The sequence below is a fragment of the Malania oleifera genome, chromosome 7, assembly GCF_029873635.1.
Source record: "Malania oleifera isolate guangnan ecotype guangnan chromosome 7, ASM2987363v1, whole genome shotgun sequence".
NCBI lineage: Eukaryota > Viridiplantae > Streptophyta > Magnoliopsida > Santalales > Ximeniaceae > Malania > Malania oleifera.
The window spans coordinates 16,044,586-16,067,901 of record NC_080423.1 but is presented as its reverse complement, the minus strand read 5'-3'; the positions used below and the strand labels follow the sequence as shown (position 1 = coordinate 16,067,901).

At 35.2% G+C, this 23,316-nt stretch overlaps 1 protein-coding gene across 2 annotated transcripts; it reads left to right on the top strand.

The window, feature by feature from the left end:
* The first annotated feature begins 2,818 nt into the window (after positions 1–2,818).
* Positions 2,819–23,278, top strand: LOC131159684 (4-alpha-glucanotransferase, chloroplastic/amyloplastic). Of its 2 annotated transcripts, XM_058114769.1 has the most exons (16): positions 2,819–3,300; positions 3,587–3,649; positions 4,448–4,536; positions 4,644–4,704; positions 12,504–12,582; positions 17,286–17,422; positions 17,521–17,679; positions 17,781–17,857; positions 18,181–18,320; positions 18,403–18,434; positions 18,523–18,597; positions 19,327–19,399; positions 19,531–19,619; positions 19,922–19,966; positions 20,077–20,229; positions 22,947–23,278. In XM_058114769.1, exons 1-16 carry the CDS (start codon positions 2,920–2,922, stop codon positions 23,055–23,057), a joined length of 1,764 nt encoding a protein of 587 aa, XP_057970752.1. In that variant the 5' UTR covers positions 2,819–2,919; the 3' UTR covers positions 23,058–23,278. The 2 variants fall into 2 exon arrangements, with proteins under 2 accessions (XP_057970752.1, XP_057970753.1); XM_058114770.1 differs by lacking the exons at positions 20,077–20,229; positions 22,947–23,278 and having other exon boundaries at positions 2,861–3,300; positions 19,810–19,946.
* The last annotated feature ends 38 nt before the right edge of the window (positions 23,279–23,316 follow it).

Here is a 23,316-nt window from a genome sequence, read left to right as displayed (position 1 = left end):
CTAACGAGTCAGTACACAGAGGGTATCCTGCACATCGCCTACACTGCGGGACTAATCGGCCTCCGACCCACACTTCCTGAATAGTGTGGTTGCACTGTTGGCTATACACCAATTTGGTCCGCCCAACCTACTCTCCAAAAAACCTCTAACGGGTTGGTACACAGTGGGTTCCTCTCTTCAATCTGGCTAGCTAGCAACGGTACCGTGCTCTTAACTTACGTAGCCATCTGAGTTCTGTTACTATTTAATGCATTTCACATAATAAATTTTTGTTCGTAAATAACATTTTCATATTTTTGAAATAAAATCTGGCTTTTACATATTTCTGAATAAAAGCTGTCATTTCATAATTTCTGAATAAACTATGATATAAAATCTGGGTTTCACATATTTCTGAGTAAAAATTGTCTTATAAAAACTGATCACAGCATCTACGCAGGCTTATCATATCACGGCATTTGCCTCGGCTATCATTACACGACATCTGCACTGGCTATCATATCATAATATACTGCATATATCTTAGATTCTGTAGTGTTTATGATCTTTCTAAAAATTACTATAAAATCATACTTATTCTATGAAATATAATATATTTTGACATACTGTTATTTACATTAAACTTATACTCATGCCACACGAGTGAGTTTTACTCCATATTATACTATAACATGCTATAAAATTTGTTTTCTCTGTTCAATTCCAGTATTCCCAAAAACGACATTAAATCATATATAAATTTTTGAAAATACCTGACTTAATCTATTCCCTTACCTATTTCCTGCTGAGCTTGCTAAAACCCAAAATTTACGCCCCACGACATTCGAAGCTCAAAACCCTGAAATTATATTTTTCCCAAATTAATCAACTCAATCTCCAAAATATTATCATTTAATATTCCCTAGATCCCAAATACTCCAATTTTACAATTAAAGCTAATATTTAACACCCTTACCTCAATTTTGGAGTGGTGCCTTGGAACCTCAAACTAAAAATCTGCTCCGGTGAAGTTGCAGAGAATCCTCCCATGAACTTCGTAGTGGTTCCTGATCATCAAAAGGGGGCAAACCGTCAATGGTTTTCTGCTCCTCTTACAAAACCGTCGATGATTTGGATTTTACCTACCCTTTTTTACCGTTTTACCTATAACTGTCCCGCGGTAAAAAGAAAATTGTCGACGATTTTTCTACCTCCCCACGAAACCGTCGACGGTTTGGGCTATTCCCAAACCTTCTTCCTCTTTTCCTTATTTATTTTAATTATTTTATTTTTTCAAGTCTCACCATAGTGAAATCCTCAAGCGGTTGTCTTTAGGCAAGGACGTAGGTGAGAATAGCCAAACCTTGTAAAAATCTCCGTGTTTGCTTTCTCTTTGCCTACACTATTTATTTTTCCACACTTGTATGTTTATGTTTAATTTATTGTGATTATTGTGTATGTTTTAAATATCTGCATACTTAAATATTTGTGGCATTTCTGATTGCTTGAGAAGCCTTAAGCTTGAGACATTCTAGTTGTGTTTTTTAAAAATAAGATATAAACTTGACCTAGATTTTTAAAATAACCAATTCACTCCTCTCTTGGGATTACACCAAAAATCACATACGTTAATGCTAAATAATGGATTGTCGCTCCAAATTCAATGACATGTCACTTCTATAGTCTACAAAATGAGAAGAGGATATTGGGAGGTCTTAGTGGAGATCTTTACGATGCTTAAGTTAGTGTATTAATCTCATAAATTGAAAAGGTTTTCTTCAGAGAAAGAGAGCTATTTGTTTGATTGAGTGTATACTTACATACTTTGAGAGAGAGTCCCTCATCCTTTATGTTTTGCCCGTGTGACTCATTTCACAAGAGGGCTTAAGTACCTTTCACATGTTTGCATATGGTATCTTACCTTTGATGCAAGTGGTTATGCCTAAGTAGATAGTTGTTCACCTATAATTATTTTGTGTACATGGATTTATATGCGACCATGACTTCTTCGATAGTGGTAATTGGGCGATTTCTTCATATTTTGAGGTGAGGCTAAGGTGCCCTTGGAGAGGTGCAACCGAGGTGAACTTAAAGAGTTGCGACTAAGGTCACCTTGGAGAGGTGTGACAGAGGTGATATTAGAGAGGTGCAACTAAGGTTCTTTTTGGAGAGCTGCAATCAAGGTGCCCTTGGAGAGCTGCAACTGGGGCGACCTTGAAGAAGTGTGACCAAGGTCACCTTGGAGGGGTTCAATTGAGGTTCCCTTGGAGATGTGCAACTGGATGCCCTTGAAGAGGTGCGCAATTTTGTAGAGGTGCAATTGAGGTGACCTTGGAGAAGTGCAACTGAGGTGCCCTGAAGACCTTAAGATAAGGTGCGTTGAAGAACCAAAAATTGAAATAGTCTTCTCCTCTTCTTTTCCTTTTTAAATTAGGTTTTATGCCCAACAACTTATAAAAATAGATTCTCGAAAAAGGTAAAAGAGCAATATTCACTTTTACTTTTTCGATTTTTGACTTAAGCATTAGAAAGAGATCCCATAGAATACATCTCAAGTCCTTCAAGTTTTTTTATTTTCTCATTAGGAAATCAAGTTCACAAATCATTTCAACAAATTTTTGTGAATAATTGTTCATTATTTATTTCATGATAGATTTTTTTTTGATAAATATAAATTATTAAATTCCTATGTTAAAATTAGTCTATATTTCAAATCTAAAAATCAAATTCATAATATTTCCAAACATATTCTAAAAATAGTCCTGTCGTCCGGTTCGATTTGTGCAACCGGTTCGTCTCGTTGGCACGTCGCCATTCTCGCTCGACTAAATTATTATATACAGTTGTATGCTTGCGGCATTCAGGCTCTAGAGTTCAGTGGACAACCTCTAGCTCTGCCCTCTGCACTCTGCTACTCATCTCTCTCTCTCTCTCTCTCTCATGGCGATTCTTTCTTTTTTCTCACTCTCACTTCCCTCTTCTCGCTGTCTCCCTCTTACATCCTTCCCTTCCTCCCTCGCCCCCAGTTCTCCCATTACAATCTCTATATTCAAATCCCAACCACAGCCTCAAACTCTCGGCATTCGCTTCAAAAAGGGGTTCGATTCCTTCGATATCGCCTCCACCGCCGCCGCCGTCGGCGAGGACTTGCCAATCAACTACAGCGAGTGGTTCCCGGAGGCTGATCCCAGCAGCCGGAGACGTGCCGGCGTTTTCCTTCACCCGACATCGCTGCCAGGACCCTACGGCATCGGCGATCTGGGCGAGCAGGCCTGTCGCTTCCTCGATTGGCTTCACGATGCTGGTTGCTCCGTTTGGCAGGTTCGTTCCGCGTGATAGTTCACGAGCTTTTGAATTAGCCAGAGGTTGGTACATTTTCAAATGAATCAGCATCTGATGCCGGGAAATTCTGGAAATTAGAATTTCGAGCGAAAGTTCCTTTTCTTAAAGTTTCTGCTCTGTTCATAATCTTCTTGTCTTCCGACCCATATTCTCCGTAATCAAGCTGTTGTTTTTCATTTTATCCTTTGTTATTTTTATTATGTCCTGAAATGTTTATTTGCACCTTCTGAAAATCCTCTAATTGTTTATGTTCATTCGTTTGCAGGTTCTTCCTCTTGTTCCCCCCGGGAGGAAGGCCAATGAAGAGGGATCACCCTATTCAGGCCAGGTGACGCTGCTCTTGTGATTGGGTTATCAATTTTAATTTTTGTGATTCATTGCACAACGAAGTAAATGTATCCCCCATAATAAGGCTCTTGATAGTCTTTATCTAGAAATCATGCTCTTACAAGCCATTTTCACATGAAATGTTATCAGCTTCGACGGAGCAGTTAAGATTTGCCCAGTAGTTAGTGGTTAGGAGCATGGCTAATATGTTTATTTATGGGGGTTCTACTTCCCTTTTGTTTGATAAAAGCGGTGATTTCATTTTTGTAGTTACGGTAAAAAATCCATAGAGATTGCACCAAAAAAAAAAAAAAAAAGGAAAAAAGAATTTGTAAGAGGAGATTAAATCTTTGGTGTGCTAGACTCGATGTGAAGTGATGGTGTCATAAAAATGCAATAGAAAATGTCATGCAGTCTCAGAAACGCAATAAAAGAAATGTCATGCAATCATCTCAAATCCTATATAAAGAACAATAGACTTGTAGGATTTCCATAGGGCATCCTCTAATACATTTTAGTCTTTTGACAGTTAGAAAGAAATTTGGTAGCTTGTTCAAAATGGAGAATACAGATGATTAGTTATTATGATTATGGTGTTTTTGGTTTATGAAATATACTTTGTATGACCTCGTTGACCTGTTTTATGAATGCTTTGAATTCCTTTGAATTCATTCAACATAAGAATATATGGATTATGAACATTGTCGGACTTTTGTGACCGTTTGACGTTTGATAAGGTCTAATTATTGTCCAATGATTGCCATAACTGAATATAATTTATATTATACTTTTATTTCAGGATGCAAATTGTGGTAACACTCTTTTAATTTCTCTTGAAGAGCTTGTTAAAGATGGTTTGTTGATGGAACATGAGCTTCCTAGACCAATGTAAGGTTTTTCAATATGCAGTTGCACTTTGATTCTTGGCTTTATTTTATGGCCATTGTTATATGGTTTCACCGTGTTGATGCAACGATGCTGTATCATCCACACAGTGAGGCAGATCGTGTGAGGTTCTCTGCTGTTGCTGACATAAAGGATCCTTTGATAGCCAAGGTGAAGTATTTGCACGAGCATTCCAAACAATAATTCTTACGCTTAGAGTGTCCTTTATTTTTTTACAAGTAATAATTTGCATGATATTAATTTTATCAATTCAAATACAGAAGGCCTGCAACTTCTTGTTCTCTGTTTACAAGTAATAATTGGCATGATATCCTTTATTCTTTTTTATCTTCTTTTTTTTTTCCCTCTTAGAATTGAAGACTTTTTGTCTTTATTTAGATTGACTGCTTTTATCTCTTTCTTAACAATTGAAAAGGGCTCTTAAGTGCAAGTGCATGGGTTCACGTTTTGAAATTGTTAGTCCATGTGAAAATGTAAAGGGTTAGGATCATATCCAGATCTCACCACTAGGGTCCGTGACAGGACTGGCACTAGCTGATGGCCTATGGCCTGTATTCTGCTAGTCAGAACACTAGATGGGGGAGCTTGAAAAGAAGAAGAAGAGTCAAGATTGCTAAATAAAGATAAAATTCAAGTTAATGACTTCCAAGCCTTTGTCATAGATTTACTTTTTTTTGGTTTGTCCAAATAAGTTGAGCAGCTGGTGAATAATGACGTTGTCAAAAGACTCAAACTTAAAATAAAATTGAGGAGTAATTATAGGAGAATAAAGAACATAGATATTTACACTTGAATCTCGGTATGAAATCTCCTAGGGCTCTTGTAGTTTCATATAATCACCTATATATTGTATTGGGTCTTTTTGTTGACAGCACTGGGAGTTTCTCCGGTGGAAGTTTGAATGAGATCAACGAAATCAGAAGTATGAATAAATCACGGCAGTGTAATTTTTCCTATTGCTGATTTTTTTTTTCGTTTTAATTATGTAAGAAATTACTTTAATTTTATACATTGCGTTCATTATTGGAAAGCATGGTCTCAAGGATAATGAACTAAAGCCTGATACACTTATAAAAAACAAATGAATTGAAAACTGGTACAAAAGAGAAGGCAGTTTGGATTCTGGTGATGCAAAGTTATCTGGATATTAAGAAGGGAAAACTTTTGGCAACTCAGTGAACCAGGTTGGAGCATATTGTGTTCATCATTTTGAAATAGAGAGCATTTAAAGATGAACTACTGAAACTAAAGGTCATCGTCAGTAGAAATACTTCTTAGTTATAGCCAAATGCGGTCTAGAATGTCATTTGGGTTATGTGGATTCTGAGCTTTACATTCAAGTATCGATGTGTAGGCAGCATCAGGTATGATTCTTGTGGTTGAACGAATGAATAGAGGATATGTAGTAGACAGTTGGGCTTTGGAAATCTTCAGATATTGGCAGTTCTATGAAGTGCAAGAGGAGTTAAGTCATCAGTCCATCTAATTGTGTTGACCAGACAACTCTTAGTACTGGTACAGAGGAGCCAGTTTTTGCAACTTGAATCCTGAACCTGGACTGGCTTGGCTTTACTTAAGCTTTGGGAACTCTGAAGTAGTGACGTAGGTTAGTAGCCACATGGTTAGACAGTTGCGGTTCTATTTGGAGGTCCAGTTACAAGAAATGAAATTGAGTTTGGCCTTCTAGATTTTAATTAGTTAATTTGTATTTTGTTTATTTTATGGGGGTTATTTCTAATTATGGAGTCTTGGGGTTTTTAATGTAAGGAACTTACTCTTAATTTTGTAATTTTTTAATTTCCTATAAATTGTTATTATGCAATAAGGTCTTCAGGCTTGGAATTATATTATTGAAGTTTAAGTTTGAGCATTTTTTCTGTAAATCCTCTCTCTCTCTCTCTTATCTCATTGCCATATTTCTTGGTCTGTAAAACCGACTGTTGGTATTATAGCCGAACCTGGTTCTTTTTTCTCTGTTTTGCTCTCTGGCCTCCCCCTCCTTTCCTCCCCTACATTATCTCTTCTTCTATTTCATCTATTTTTTGACAGCATATACCTATCTGAACACTTGACCCAAGTTTTGAAAAAATCAGTTAAAAACATAGCTTTGCCTTCTGTTGCAGTTGCTTTTCCCCATTTCCGTCCTCTCATCATCACCATTTCAAATTCTTTAGAAGCCTGCCTCTCTGCCTTGCCATGTCACCCCAATGCTGTCCACAGCACTGTCAATTGCGTCTTTCTCAAGCCTTTTTGCTTGACTTGCAACAGCTGTCCTTCATTTGTTGTCATCCAACTGTTTCTACTACCATCTATCCCTCACCACCACCACCATCATGCTGCTGTGCCATTTCCCTTGATATAACGATCTACTTTGTGATTAATGCACCACTTATGTCTTGTATTGAGCCCTAGTTGCCTGCTGTAAAGAACTTGGGGATGAAACCTTATCCTTCAATGTTCTCAATGGTTGAACAAAACTGAGCAGTTCAGATACAATATTCACTGCAGTCTGAACCAATTGATCCATCAGGATTGGATGGCTTAACCAAAGTAACCAGTTTAGTTAAACGCATTGGCTGAGCTAACTTGTATAAGCCACGTTTTAATTTTTAAAAAAAAATCCCTTTATGATTTTTTCCCCCTGCTGCTACCAAAAGCAATGCAAAAAGGTAATAGCGTCAAACCCCACCCCCCTGCCCAACAAAAAAAGTGCGTTGGGGGGGGGGGGGACCAGCTCCACGAGGAAAGAGATTGGTGTGCCAAAAAGAAGATGACTAAGACTAATGCAGAGTTGACTTTGTAGGTCAAATCTTCATTGACAGGCCGCAGCACAAGGAATGTTTGATATAGAAGGTTAAAACTATGTTCTATAAATTGTCGTCTTAGATGCTGTTTGGTGTCGCTTCTGTTTTCTGTTTTACTATACAATGAAGAAATAGGCTAATGACTACACGTTTGTTTATGTTGCTAGTTTTCTCTTTTTGGTTTCAAAAAACTAAAAATAAGATTGTAAGATTCTCAGTTGTTGTCAACATGTTGCTACATAGAATGAATGTTTATGTTGGTAATTTGTTTTTGTTGTCCATTTTTGGAAAGAAAACTGAAAAAATATTTTATGATTCTCAGTTGTTTTGAACATGTTGCTCTAGTACTTTAATATCGAAAATTGGATTTTGTAGATTAAATCATTCCTTCTATTATTAATTAAAAAAATTTGAAAGATAAGAAAAGTCATTCAGAAAATCATTTTTACCATTTTTAGTTTTCATGTACAATAGGATTGCTCTTGGAGCAATAATCATGATTTTAAAATAATAATAACTAAATAAAATAATTCTACTTAATTTTTATTTTTTGGTATACTATTTTAAATTTATTTTCTTTTACATTTTTATTATTTTAATGATTTTTTTTAATTGTTATTTGATTCAAGGACAGAATTGAACATAAATTCAATTAGTTTTTATTTTTATTTTTTTTAGAAATATTAACTTGGTTGCTAGCTTTCAGTTTCAGTTTTAGTTTCAGTTTGTGATTCCCAATTTTCATTTCTAGAATTTTTGACAGTGATACCAAATGGATTCCTATGTTTTTCGGCAATGCTCCCATGGGTGTATATCTAATGAGGAAAGGGGTGCCACTAATGCTGCTCTTACCAATTTGCACCTAGAGGCGATTGGGCTGACTGTAGACTAATTAAATTAGATGCTCTAGTTTTAATGGCCATTGCCCTCTTGACTACTTTGATGATTAGCTATACTATTTGGAGGATTATATTCGTTGTTATGACTTGAACAAAGCTTGAAGATTTTTTCTGGTTGAATCTAGGGCTGCAAACGAGCCAAACTGAGCCTAGCTTTAACGTGTTTAGGCTCAGTTTGCACTCGGGCTTGGGCTCAGAGAGGAGCAAGCTAAAAAATTTGTCTTGAGCTCTGCTCAAAACTAAAATTACAAGCTCAGTTTCAAGCTCAGGATCAGCTCATTTCACCTTCCCACAAAGCTTGATTTTTCTGATTTGGTTTAGTTTTGTAACAAAAAAAAGCAGCCCGGTGCACAAAGCTCCTGCGTACCAAACTATAACCATAACTGGGTCATGGATCAGAGTACAAAGTGTACTCCAAGAGCAGACCCATTCTACTAGAGTAGATGAAGCCCAAGCCTGCTACCCATAAACATGATCATTTAGTAGCGCAAGGTGGCATTTTATAATGAGAAGTGGGCTCTCAAATTTTTGACGTAGTTGATGTGGAAAAAATAGAGCCAGAGGGGAGTGCCTGCCTTGCAAAGAAACTAGGTTGTAGCCTGTAGGTCTTCTCCCATGTCCCACATTGTTTGGGAAGAATGGAGTAGCTCTCATTCATGTTTTAGAAGATTCCACGTCTTCTCCTTTGTCCCACATTGTTTGAGAAGAAAGGAATATCCTTCATTTATGTTTTTATAAAAAACTTCCCTCCCCACCTAAATCAATTATTTCAGTCTGCTCTTTGTTTAATTGAAGCTTTAAATAAATTAATTACTAATCTAACAAGCCCATCACCCTTAAGCCTAATTTAAGTCTATTGAAAAAGAGTCCATGAACAAGCCTAATCCAAGCTTATTATTGAGCCTATCCGAGCCTTTAATTGAGCTATCATGAGCTGAGCCCATATATGATAAGGCTGGACTTGTTTATTAAATGAGCCTGGGAAATAGGCTTGGGAATTGCTTGTTTATATAAAAATGAGCCCAAACGAGATCTTACATAGCCACTCATGAGTGGCTTGGTTCCTAGCCCTAGTTGAATCTAGACTCAAGAGAATTGCCTGAATTTGGTGGATTAAGCAGCAAGAAATAACCAGTGCGATGTTATGAAGCGGTCCAAACATGGGATGAGATGAATTGAGCTATATAGGAGCAGTTTGTGCCTTTTAACTATCAGAATTGTGTCCATCTCCACTTCTTTAATGTAAAGCAAGAGGAGGGCTACAAAGTAGCAAAGCAGCAGATTTTAGTATGTCCATCTCTAGCTCTTCAATGTAAGGCAAGAGGCATGATTGCGAAGCATATGGAATGGAAAGAGGACTGAGGACATTATTATTGAATTAAATAAATCAGGTTGGAGCTTGTGATTGCCTCCATGCTTGCAGCTTTTTGTCGCTTATTTGCAGTTAAAGATGCAATACAGGTTCTGATGTAGGTTGAGGAGGACATGCTGAGTTATCCTCCTACAGCCTTTTTTGGTTTGAGGAGCCTATTGTGCGTGATAAATCATTTGACCAGTTCTCTACGCCCCTTAAAGTTCAAGACAAATTTGGTTCAAGTCCTTAGGTTCTGACAGACATTTGCTAAATCAAGCGCCAAGGCTTCAAGTTGTATGGTACTATGATGTCCTTATCTCATTGTAAGAGAACTTATATATTTGAGAATCATGTAATTTGTAAGAAGCAGTTATGCTCATTACTTATTGATTCTGCGAGTCGTAGAGGTGTGATATCTGATGAAGTTGTCAAGAAGCTAGACTTGGAGGTCGAGTCCCATCCTCAGCCTTGCAAGATCACTTGGGTGAATAATAACCAACTTGAAGGTGAATGATGGTTGCTTCCTTACCTTCTTCATAATTGCTTCCTTACCTTCAAGATTGGCTTGCTAGTTGAGATAGTGCAATGTGACATTCTTCCACCTTAAGATTTGTTATATACTTTCAAGACAAGTTCAAGATAATGTCTTCTCGAGATCATCCAATGGTGAAGCTGAAGCAAAAATGTCAGCATTTTTCTAATGAAAGCATTGTTCTAATGAAGCATGTTAGTTTTTGTTCTCGTGATGGTATTCTTGGCTGCTTTCCAAACTTGATGAGTTTGAGCTTTTGTCAGCCAGAGAGAATTGATGTAGGACATATGGCAGCCGCATGGTTAGCCTGTTGTGAACTTGTGATCCTCTTTGGAGGTTCAGTCTCAGGAAATGAAATCTAGTTAGGCCTACAAGATTTTAATTGGTTAATTAGTATTTATTTTATTTTATTTTTGATAGCATAAGTAAATTAAATTACTAAGAGAAGAATTTGCAAGAGGGAGATTGAGACATCTCTCAAAGAACCTGGAACAATCCAGAAAAAAACAACTAAAACCTACAGAAAGAGGAGAAAATCACAAGCCAGCACATTCCTCCTATCTCTTTGGATCTCTTGGAAACTATTTGCTCTGAAAAACCCAAATTCAATGCACCACAGTGATGCCAAATACTGAATTTTATCCCAGATCAGTTCCCAAGTTAATTTTTTCACTGATGTAGACCAACTCTCTCCGACAATACCAAACAGCTTATTCCAAATCCTCCAAGCAAAATCTCAGTGTAAAGTGAGATGAGAAGCTGTCTCAGAGTTCTTGAAACAGAGTATGCAAATATTGAGAGAAAGAGCCTTCAAAGGTCTAATAATTTGTAACAAGTTGTTAGTATTTATTTTATTAATCCCAACCAATCAAGTGAAAACCTTAATTTTTGAGGGAGCCTTAGCCTTCCATATAATAGTAAAGAGTGGAAATGAAGAATTAAAGTAGATCAAGAATTCAAAAAAGATTTGCAAGAATACACTCCTGACTAATCCAAGGATCAAGAGCAAACATATCTCCCTGATGAAAGATTACTTTTGTTCAATAAAGATAACAAAGAAGACAACTCCTTCATCTCTCTACAATTAAGAGATCTCCTCAAAAAGAGACTCTAGGACACCAAAGGACTGCTCAAATCCCTAACGAAAAGAAAGATTGCTCTATTTTTCTCAACACTCAGTCAAAAGAGATGAGGGAAAGAAGTAGACAAAACTACATTACCCAGCCAAGGGTCTTTCCAGAAGTGGATATGTGACCCCCTCCCCCCCTACAAGTTTCGTGTGAGGGGTAAAGGAAGGATAAATCTGAGAAATGGACCTCCATGAACTCCCCAAAGAACATCTTAAATTCCTATTAGTATCCCACTCGTTCTCATCCAACCCAAACCTAAGCCAAAGGGAAGATTCTTCTAGAGGGAAGTGCCATAACCCTTTAGCTAAAAGGGACCCCAACTTACCTAGACCCAGCCCTCCTTCCTTTTTAGGCCAACAAACCTCATCCATCTATAAGTGATCTTTATGATCCCCCCTGCAGACCACAAAAAGTCTCCCATAATTTTTTCAAGTTTACTAGCAATCCCCATTGGAATCTTAAAAAAGGACAGAAAATAAAGTGGGATGCTGGAAGACAAGCCTGAATCAGAGTAATCCCTAAGTAAGTCAATGGCCAATCCAGAATGCCACAGTCCACTTCAGTGGCCCGCTCCCTGACTTGCTCCTTGGGTACATTCGAATCTGCTAAACCACTCTTCACCATATTAATTTTGAGCCCATATGATGCCCTCTTGAAGGTTTGGTGAATACCCAAAATTCTTATGAAAGAGGTACTATGTAGTATTTATTTTAATTATGGGGTTATTTTTATTGATGAAGTCTTTGGTGTTTTAATGTAAGGACCTTAGTTGTAATTTTTTTATTTTCAATTTCCTATAAATTGTTATAATATGATAGGGTTTTCAGGCTTGATGTTATTGTACTGAATTAAGTTTTGAGTATTTTTTTTCCCCAAGACCTCTATCCTCTCTTCTCTTTCTTCTTTCTTTGCCGGTGCACCATCTTGGCAAAATGGCAAGTTTAAATTGTTTGTTTTCTGTTTCTCTAAAATCAAACTCAGGCAGGGATTGTGTGTTCATTCGCGCAACACAATGATTTTATCATTTCTGCATGCTCATGTTTTTTTTATAGACACAAAGTCTCAAATAACCCGTGCATTTTTATTTTTTAAACTCCAACAAACAGTATCAATAAGGCACTAAAATTGTTGTGTTAAATATTGCTGTAAGCCTCTTTTACACCAATATCCTGTCTGCATATCATTTTTTGGAGTGATCATGCAAAGATACTTAATTTAGTCCTTTCTTAGGCTGCAGAGAGGCTTATAATGAGTAAAGGAGAGCTCAAGGGGCAGCTTGAAGATTTCTGTGGTGACCCTGATATATCAAGTGAGGCTCTGTGTTTTTTGAATTATATAATATTTTCATGCATGTAGACCTCTACAGACAAAAAGGAAAAGGTTTTACTCACAAAAATCTGGGCAATTTCCAAGTGTCCATCTATTCTTGGTTAGGTTCCATTAACTGCTTACATTTTCTCAGAGTATAAATCTTGGTGTAAATTGAAAAGTAATCAGCGAGTCTGAGACAATAAATAAGGAAGAGATGCATACTTGTCACTTTTCTAGGATTATTAGTGTCAATTGTTTACTAATGATTAATGCACCAATGCTTCAACTTTAGGCACTAGGTCTCACCTCAATTCCAAAATACCTCATTTATTGCAGGAACTCCTAGAAAAATGATTTTATTGGATTAATAAGGGGAATTGTAATTCTTCTTCCTCATCCCAAAGTCACTCCTTTACATGGGTTATTTTCTTGAAGATTAAATCTTGATATATAAGGCTTGTTGTTGTTATATTAAATCTTGATATAATTTGAAAAAGAAACTGGCAAGGCTGAAGCAATAAAATAAGAAAAAAGATAAATATCTTTTCTCAGTTCTAGGGTTATCAGTTTCAATTTTTTACTAGTGCACACTAGTGCTTCAACAAAGAATTTATTATCTATTTTTAAAAAGATCTGGATGGAATTATGTATTATTTCCATGTGTTTTTGATGAAATTCTGTATTATCTCCACAAGTCTGTTATTTGTTGGTTGGAGTATATGTGGGGTTGCTTTGTTCTTTGAAGTTCACATACCTTCTTTATTTTTTTTAAAGAAATTTTATTTTACATAAGAAAGTGTCTAGCAAAAAAATGAAATTTTAGGGAAATAATTTCTTGTTTACAAGTAACAATTTTATTTTTTATTATCTATTTAAAAAAAGGTCTAGATGAAATTGGGCAAAACGTTTACACAATAATCACTATGAGTTTAATAATTTTCATCTCATACATAAATAAGATGGTATAATATCCATATTCTTTTCCACATTTTAATCTTCTCCCATGCGCTGAAAGGAGAGCCACCTTTGGATGTATACTTTTTCTCATATTGATCCATGCCTTGTTTAATTTATTTTGAGGCTGGTCACAGAAATATTCTTCCTCCTGAAAATATTTGTCTCATCTTCAATCAGCTTGTCAAATATTGTTATGCATCTTTCTTACTAGTCACATATCAAATGTACTACTTGGGATTTCTGTTTGTTCCTTTTCACTTACAACTATTCAATACCAGCATAAAATAGGATTTTACATCTACTTCTGTTTTTTATTGTTTGGCATTTTGGAGATTGAATCATCTATTCTCTTTCAAGTAACCATAAGTTGATGAGAGATTTCTTGTGACTGAATGGTGGTGAGGGATGTAGAGACCATCTTGCAATTTGGGAAACTCTTGAGTATATCTAAAAAAGAGGGAGGCCTTGGTCTAGGTAACTTGGTGGCTAAAAGCACCATCTTTGGCGGGAAAATTGTTGTGGCTTTTTCCTTTAGAACTTTATTCTCTTTAGCATAAGGTAATTCAACAACAAATTTGGTTGCTAAAGTGGGAGTTAATATTACTTGAGCCCTTGGAAGTTTTTCAAATTTATCACATTTTCTTTCTAAAGTCCAGTATACAGGGGTAATGGGGAGAGAATTCGTTTTTGGGAGGATCTTTGGGCAGGGGGGGGTCTGTCTTTGGCTCTTTCATATCCTTGTGTCTTTTGGTTATCAAATCTTCATGATATCCTGTTAAGTTTTCTTCTTTTGCAATATGGTGGTCATTGTGAGACTTCCATTTTGGGAGAAATCTTGATGAGAGAGATTAATGACTTAGCTCTTTTGACCAACTTGCTCGATTCCTTTCATGTTCATTTGGGAAGTGATGAAAGGATGTGGAGCTTAGGTTGGGGGTGGACAATAAAAATAAAAAAACTGAACCAAACAGAACCGAAAAATCAGTTAACCATTTTTTGGTTCATTTTCCATTTAGAATTTTAAATTTTTTTGGTTATCGGTTTTGTTTTAGTTCAGCCCATTCAATAATCACAATTAACCGAATTGAATTGAATTGATATGTTATAAATATACATATAATATTATATAACATTTTAATAATTTAAATTAAAAAAAAAAGTTGTATTGCACTTGATGCTTAAATTTTAATGATTAATATTTTAAATTTACATGTTGATTAGTTTGGTTAACCATTGGATATTAGTCTAAAAACTAGTTAACTGAATTTAGATTATCTATTTTTAGACGGTTCAGTTTCGGGACGCATTTCTTGCGAACTGAGAAATTTGGTTTGACTAATGGTTTTGGGGTTTGGTTCAATTAACTGAAACATGCTCACTCTGTAGTAGATCCCGCTGGGGAATTCCCTTTTAAGTCATTTTTTTCCTTAGTTGACTCATGATGCTAATGGGGCTCCTTTTTGTCATGTAATCTTTGATTTGGAAAGCTAGAGTTCCCTAAAATATTAAAGCTTTCATTTGGACTTGCGATACTTGAGAAAATCAATACCAATGTCTTGCTTCGCAAGAGAAGATCTAATAAGTCATGCTGCCTGATATTTGTGTTGTTTGTTTGAGGAGTGTGGAGACTTGCTCACGTTTGTTTCTTCATTGCCCTTTTAGTTTGGCTGTATGGATTCTGGAATAAATTATTTGCTATCTTTTGTGAAAATTGGGGGTTTGTCGCTCCACATTGAAGGCTTTTTGTACTATTACATTTAGGGGATTTGGCAAGGGAAATGACAGGAAGCTTTGTGGTGGTGCATTATTATGGCTATTATTTGGTCTGTTTGGTTGGAGAGAAATGCTAGAATCTTCAATTGTGTGGCTGCAACTAACAACTTGCTCAGAGTAGAGTGGTTTAGCTTGCATCGCTGTGGGGGTCAGCAGTGGTTTCCTTCAACATGTTTCTTTGGAAAACTTATAGCAGGATTGGTTGGCTCTGCTTAATTAAGTTGTTTTCTGTTTTTCCGTGATCTTGTAGCTGGTTTGCTTGTTGTAAAAGGAGGGTTTCTTATTCTCCTTTTATTTTATTTTTATTTTTATTGTGTTTGTATATCCTCACTCCTCTTCTAATACAATTATTTCTTTGTCAAAAAAAAAAGAAGAAAAAAAGATGAAGATATTGATAAAGATGAGGAAAAATAGATGAATCAAGTAATAGTTTTCTATAAAATATCTTCCTGAAAGCAAAGTTGCAACCATTATCAAAACAGTTAGGTAATTGGTACAAGGAATGAAGAGAGTAAATCTGCTAAATAATCCTCCAAAAATGCTCAAAATAGCAGCTTGTTCCAAATATGCATTCCATCCATTCACCTGCATTTACTTGTAATAACTTGGTGTCAATGGGAGTTCTTTGAGGAAACTGCTGTATCTTTTTACCCAATGAGGCAATGTTTTCAAACATGAACTTAGCTGAATAGCTGGACCTGAAGTACCTTCTATCATAAACCTACAAATGATCTCCCAGCTAGGCAAACGGAACCCTCCTCTCTGACCTCAAGTCAAAGGCAATCTCTTATAGTTTATCTCAACATTTTACTGCTATACAGTAGGAACTTTAGAAATAGACAAAAAAAATAAAGAGGGACAGTAGAAAGACAAGCCTGAATGAGTTTGGTGCCAGCACCTAGAGAAAATAAAGTGCCCTTCCAACAATCCAGACTCTTAGACACCCTCCCCTCCTTTGGATCCTGAAAATACATAGGATTACCACCTAAAGGAACCTCTAAATAAGTCACTCTAAAATACCACATCCAACTAAAGAAGCCAACTTTAAAGTTCTCTTAGAACTAAAATTAATATCAGTGATCCCACTTTTCTCCAAATTAATTTTTTAAACCAAAAATCTATTAAAAGATTTAAAGGATTGTAGGAGTTTTCAATAAAGACTATTTATGATTATATTAGAAAAGATTAGTATCATCTGCAAAACTTGGAGATGGCACACAACCCCCTTGATTACCCACGTCAATCCCTCTCGCAAACCCTCTAAGATAGCCCTTTCTAACAATCTACTTAAGATATCAACAACTAGAATAAAAAAGAGTGGAGATTTTGGATCCCCTTGTGTAAAACCTCAATTTGTCCATAAAATAATTACAGAAAAAATGCATTAGACAAGCATCCCCTCATCCAAGACCACCTCTCATCAAAACCCTTCTTAACAAAGATCTTATCCAAAAATTCCAATTAACCCTATCATAAGTCTTTTCAAAATTCAGATTAAAGATGACACCTTTCGCTTCCTCCAATGAACATCTTCCACTACCTCATTTTCTACCAAAATGTAGTTACAATCTGCTTACACCCTACAGAAGCACTTTGAGCATGAGAAATAGTATCTTAACACAAAAATGAACTTATTTGCAAGAACCTTAGCAATTATCTTGTATACACTACTAAAAGCAGGTTAAAAATCAGTGACCTTGGTAGACTGACTAGACATTGTCGTACTGAAACTAGAGTTGATACTTCTATTCAGAACCCCATTCGAATAAAACTTGTTAATAATCTTCACCAAATCCACCCTAATCACACCCCAACAATCCCAAAAGAAAGCCGTATTGAAAACATCCCAACGCAGAGCCTTCATGGTCTGGGTTTGGATTTCATACTTTGGTATTCGATTGTCATGGTCCCCAGTTATTAGAGGCCTTTCTTTTTTAATAATATTCCCAATTTCTTTCCTCAATTTTGTAGGTTGGCTTGAAGATGCTGCTTATTTTGCCGCTATCGACAATACTTTGAATACTTTCAGTTGGTATGATTGGCCAGAACCTTTAAAGAATCGTCATCTCGCAGCTTTGGAAAGCATTTATCAAAGCAAACAGGAATTTGTAAGAAGAGGCTATGTTTATGGGCTTTTAGTAAATCTAATTTCTCATGGTATCTATGGAACCCTCATGATTAGCCACCTGCTCTTTCATTTTTGCAGATAAGCATATTCATTGCACAACAGTTCTTATTCCAAAGGCAATGGCATAAGGTTCGCAGCTATGCACGGAAGAAGGGAATCCGTATAATGGGAGACATGCCTATTTATGTAGGTTATCACAGTGCAGATGTTTGGGCTAATAAGAAACAATTTTTGATGGTGAGTAGTCTCTTAAGGGAATATGTGTGTTTTTATAATCTAACCTTGCCTCCAAAGCAAATTATTTGTAGTGTTGGGTCCTGATCTTCATTTTCTGGCAGAACAGGAAGGGTTTTCCTCTTCTTGTAAGTGGTGTTCCCCCTGATGCCTTCAGTGAAACTGGTCAGCTCTGGGGCAGGTATGCCAGCCATACACACTTGGGCCTACAAAAAATGTTCTGTTTGCAAATCCTATTGCGCATATGTGTTCCAGTGAAGGCTCTAATTCTTTTCATAGAGCATGGAACTTTTTTTCTCTAGTGCTTTGAATGGATCCAAAGGGTCCTGTGACACTAATGTGTGCGTGTATTTCTCAGTAATTACTCTAGCAATATGTGGTGTTGTATGATTCCAATAACATTATTTCCTTCTTTCTAATGCCTTACCTGTGCACAGAACATGCATTTTTTAATCATCAGCCAAAATTTTTTTGTTGTCTAACTTCTAATCTTTTACCTGAAAGCCCTCTATATGATTGGAAAGCCATGGAGAAAGATGGATTTTCTTGGTGGATACGTCGTGTACGCCGTGCACAAAATCTATATGACGAATTCAGGATAGATCATTTCCGGGGATTCGCTGGCTTTTGGGCTGTTCCTTCTGGTGAGTTGTTTATACTAATATAGATTGGCTTGATGCTGAGTTGCATAAGTGCATTCTAATAATATGCCCAATGAATATGCAGAAGCAAAGGTTGCAATGGTTGGGAAATGGAAGGTCAGATCATTATAGTTCAGGTCAAATTATGTTTTTCTTCCATCATTCCTATAATCCACTCCAGTTGCATTACTTTTAATGGCAGTAGGCAGGACCAGGAAAATCTGTGTTTGATGCCATATTCAAAGCTTCTGGAAAGATCAACATAATAGCAGAAGATTTGGTATGTTTATTCAGATCCCAAACTACTGATGCGCTACTTTTCTGCTTTTGTTTGTATTTGGGATGATATCTTATCCTCTACTCAGTAATTTTCACTCTTTTCTATTAATGAATTTCTTCTTGCATCACAAAGAAAAACAATTGCATGGGTTTGCCTATCCAATTAAGACTTAAGCTGTAATTATTAATTAATATAATGTACTTAAGAAGCTTTAATAAAGTAATATTTTACAGTTTTTCTGCTTTTTTATAATTTGAAAGAATATGTCTTTCTTTTAACTGATTCTTATTGAATATAATGATTTTTTGAAATATTGCTTTGTTGAGGAAACTATGAAAACGGATGCTGTCAAAAACAATGAGGTGGTAAAGTAGAATGTGGAAGCTTTCATCTGTGTGTGTGTGTTCCATGATTTTCCTTAAATCTTGATTCATGTGGTGATGTGGGAAATCAGAGGACGTGCTGAAAGTTGCCACATCTATGAGTAGTCTCCATAACTTTGATATAAATTCTTGTGGTTGTTGATTCGGTGATTACTTTATTTGGATAAATAAAACCCCCCACCCATCACACCTTTTCAGATGATTTGTTATATCTTAGCATCAATGATTCTTATGAAGAATATTGGGTGTTTTTGAGCAGAAAATCCCTTGTTCGATTGCGTTTTTTGATCCAATTTTTATAGGATTGATATGTTCTTGTCTCCTTTTTAATGCTGTAACATTACAGGGAGTAATCACCAAGGATGTAGTTCAGCTTAGGAAATCCATTGGGGCACCTGGAATGGCTGTTCTCCAGTTTGGTAGCGACTCATCTCTGGTTTAAGCTAGTGTGCTGTTGTCCTTTTTAAATTTGAATAGTTATCTTTAACAAATAGCCTTGGAGTTTATATGATGCAACATTGTAATCCTGCTCTGTGTTTTCATGTCCTAGCATTTGGAAGTGATGCAGATAACCCTCATTTGCCTCATAATCACGAGTGCAATCAAGTTGTGTATGCTGGGACTCATGATAATGACACGGTAAATTCCTATATTCCTAGAGTTTCAGTGTTTGCTTCATGAATGCATTTGTCTTTGCCCAGGAGGGTATTAAATGGAGCAATGCCTGGTATTTAGTCACAGCTAACTCATTTGATCTGTATACCACAAGAAATAGTATATTGCTTGATCTTAGAAATTATTTGATCTTTTTGTCTTTGTATGTTTTTAGCCATGGGAAAGTCGTGACTTCAATTCTTGATAGCATCTTTCAGTTTTCAATAAGATATGATTTTCTGTCAAATTTCAAAGAGATTGATAGAAGACGTTTGTATGCAATTTAGACACGAGGTTGGTGGGACATCTTGCAGCTGGAAGAGAAGTCCAATGTGAGTTCCTACTCAATGCTTTGCACTAGCATGTGAAATTTCACATCTAAGTTAGATAACTTTTGGCATCCTTTCATACTTTTGTTTAAATAATTCTATTGTTTTATTAGGTATTGAAGTATCTTAAAATTACTGAAGACGATGATATCTCATGGGCACTAATTCAAGCTGCACTATCATCAGTAGCACAAACTGCAGTCATCACGATGCAAGATATTCTTGGGCTTGGGAGTTCTGCAAGGATGAACGTTCCTGCAACTCAGGTAAAAGCAAGCTGCTTAAATTGGTGCAGGTTAACATGGGCAATCCCCTTGGCTTAAATTGGTGCAGGTTAAAATTAATATATTTGTCATGTGTTGCATGTGTGATTTTGCAATTGAATAATTTATTGCGTTTATAAGAGGACCTGAAGATCACATATGAGAAGTAATATTAATAGTTACTAGGAAAAGTAAGAATTTATTTTCATAGTTAAACGTCTACTAAGAGGAGTTTTAGAAATTACACATGGCAGTATTGAAGCCTTTTAATCGAATATGTTATTGTTATATTTTTCTATTTAAAATTTAATATTTAATATTTATAGTTTTTTTAATTTTCAATTTTGCCTTATATATTGCTATTGAAATAATAAAATTATAATTTTAAATTTAATAAGATATCTAAATTATTTTATTTTGTATAAATTGATAATTTACCCTGAATTTGGAAGAAATTCTCCATGATTGTGTAAATTGGCAGAAAAGGATTCATGTAGCCTTCCTCACCTAGTGGACGGAAGTCTTGGTTGTTGTATAAACTGATAATTTGTTGGGTGAAGTTTGTATGTTTTTTCAAACAGATTGATGATGCTGTATCGCAACTGCTTTATTATGAATAATGTTCAAGGCTATTTTGTCATTTAGGGCATCTGCATATTATATTTCTTCACTGTAACTAAAATATGATATTTATAACTTACAATACTAATATTTTATTTTTTTAATTAGAACTCTAAAATAGTATGTGTAACAGATGATTGAATTATCTTACTTTATCAAGATTGGTAATTATAACTATATATTATAATCATCATGTTTTAAATACTAGTTTGACCTTATCATCTCCCTAAATTTTACTATGAATTTAAATATTAACAGCATAACTCTTAGAATGATACAAACAAGAATAATCAACAATTGATCATAATCTATAAGCATATCTATGTTTATAGTTTTTGTATGAACTTAAAACTTAGATAACATAGTTCTTTTTGAGTTAGAAAGTTTAGGGAAGTAAAGGTTAAACTGATTTGAGACAATTATGTATGTGTGTGTGTAGTAAGGGTAATAGCTAATGTGTGATAGGTGTAAAATAATTAATATTTTTAAAAAAAAGTAAAATACCTTTTCTTAAGAGTAACGGGTTACATTTTGTACACATTTGTAATTTCACATACAGTATAAACTAGTACAATAAGAATAAGAAAATATGCTACATTTGGAGTTTAAAAATGATACCCTTTCTCTAATATAGAACTACATAAAGTTTTGAGGCATGAGAAAATTGAAAAATAAAGTGGACAAGTTAAATACAAGTGTGTTTTATGTTGGTCAACAAAAGAAAGCAGAGCATTTGCTATAAAATAAAAGGAATTTGTTTTAAGTTATTTTATATGTTGAACATGGTACAAATGAACTTTAATTATTAGTTTTGATACGGGTACAATGAAACTTTAACCCTTTTATGTGCATTTTTTTTATTGTAACAATATTAATGCCCACCCACCTGCACTGCTAGTATTCATATTTTTTGCCTCTATGTTGTTTGATCAAAAATTTTGAGTGCAAGTGAGTTTATTTATTTATTTATTAAATTTATTAGTTTGAACTGATGGCTTTGGATTTGGAATTTTTTAGTAATGAGATTTTTGCATAGATATTTTTAGTATGTTGCATTCACACTATTTGTTGAGAATTTTAATGGTTGAGAAAAAAACTCTTAAAAATTTTACTTAAAAAGTTGGTCATTTTAAGAAATTTTTTTTTTTAAAAATATAAAGTTAAATCGTGATGTTATTTTGGGGTAATGTTGCAATGGACCGACCCATGTTGGGGTACTTTTGTGTAAACATAAAAATTTAGGATAATGATATATATATTTTTTTCCAAATATTATACCATAGATAATATAAGGGCGTTCTTGAGTAAACAATCTTGATAGGTATGGGTATTTCTATTTTAACACAATGGTTTATGCTTCTAGCACATTCTTTTTATTTATCAATTTTGTATGTTTTAGCCAATTCATATATAACAGATGGTGCGTAGTTGATTTTTTTTATTGCTCTTTAGTGCAAATAATTTTTGTCTGAGCTATTTGATGGATCATCATCTTAGTTTTGAGATTCCTAAATGTTGTAGTAATATGATTGTTAATTTAGGTTCTCCCATGTACCTGATCATGAAACGAAGGGCAGCAGTTCAACAAGTTGGTTTGTATATAAAAAAAAAAAAAAATTATCTTTAAATTTTGGTTTGAAATCACATTATATGTCAGCAGATGTTCATTATTCATTACTTTTTTGGATCCAAAGTTGACAATGTGCTACACAGATGCTTCAGGCAGTATATTTTCTTTCTCTTCTTTATTACTAGATCTTACCATTGGAAAAGTGAAAATTCATTGTTTTGTTTCATTTGTATCCTGGTGTTTTAGCAAGGCGCCGAAAGAAACTTTTCTTTCTTTCATTTGTTGGCCTTTTGTTTTTTTTCTCCTTTCTCTGATGGATGATTTTTCCTGTTTGCAACGCTTTTACCCTGCATATGTCATGTAATGCATAGATATTCTAGCTTGAATGTTCTTCAGGGCTCAGACCGAAGAATTAATAAACATAAAGCAGTAGAACTTCAATTAGGTGGCTGCATTTTTCAGTAAAAATACAGTTTTCAAGGGAATTATTATCAACTCGCGACTTCATATTGCTTTTTCTGTCATACAGTTTGGAAACTGGAGTTGGAGGATTCCTGGTTCCACGACTTTTGAGAGTTTGGAGCCTCAAGGAAAAAAGCTAAGAGATATGCTCTCAATGTATGGACGACTTCAAAAGTAAGATGTGCTCTCAATGTATGGACGGCCTCAAAAGTAAGATTGCCAAAATTCCACAGGTGTCTTCAACTTGGTTGCGACTGGTATTGTACAATATCTGTACATGTACGGCTAATTTATGAAAGCATAAAATGAACTTTGAAGCAATGTACTTGTTTCACACCACGAGGTGGACTGAATTTTTCTTTTCAAATGAATAAAATGGCCTCTTATCTTTGTATTTAATTTTTTATTTATATATTTCATTTATTAGTGACTGTAAA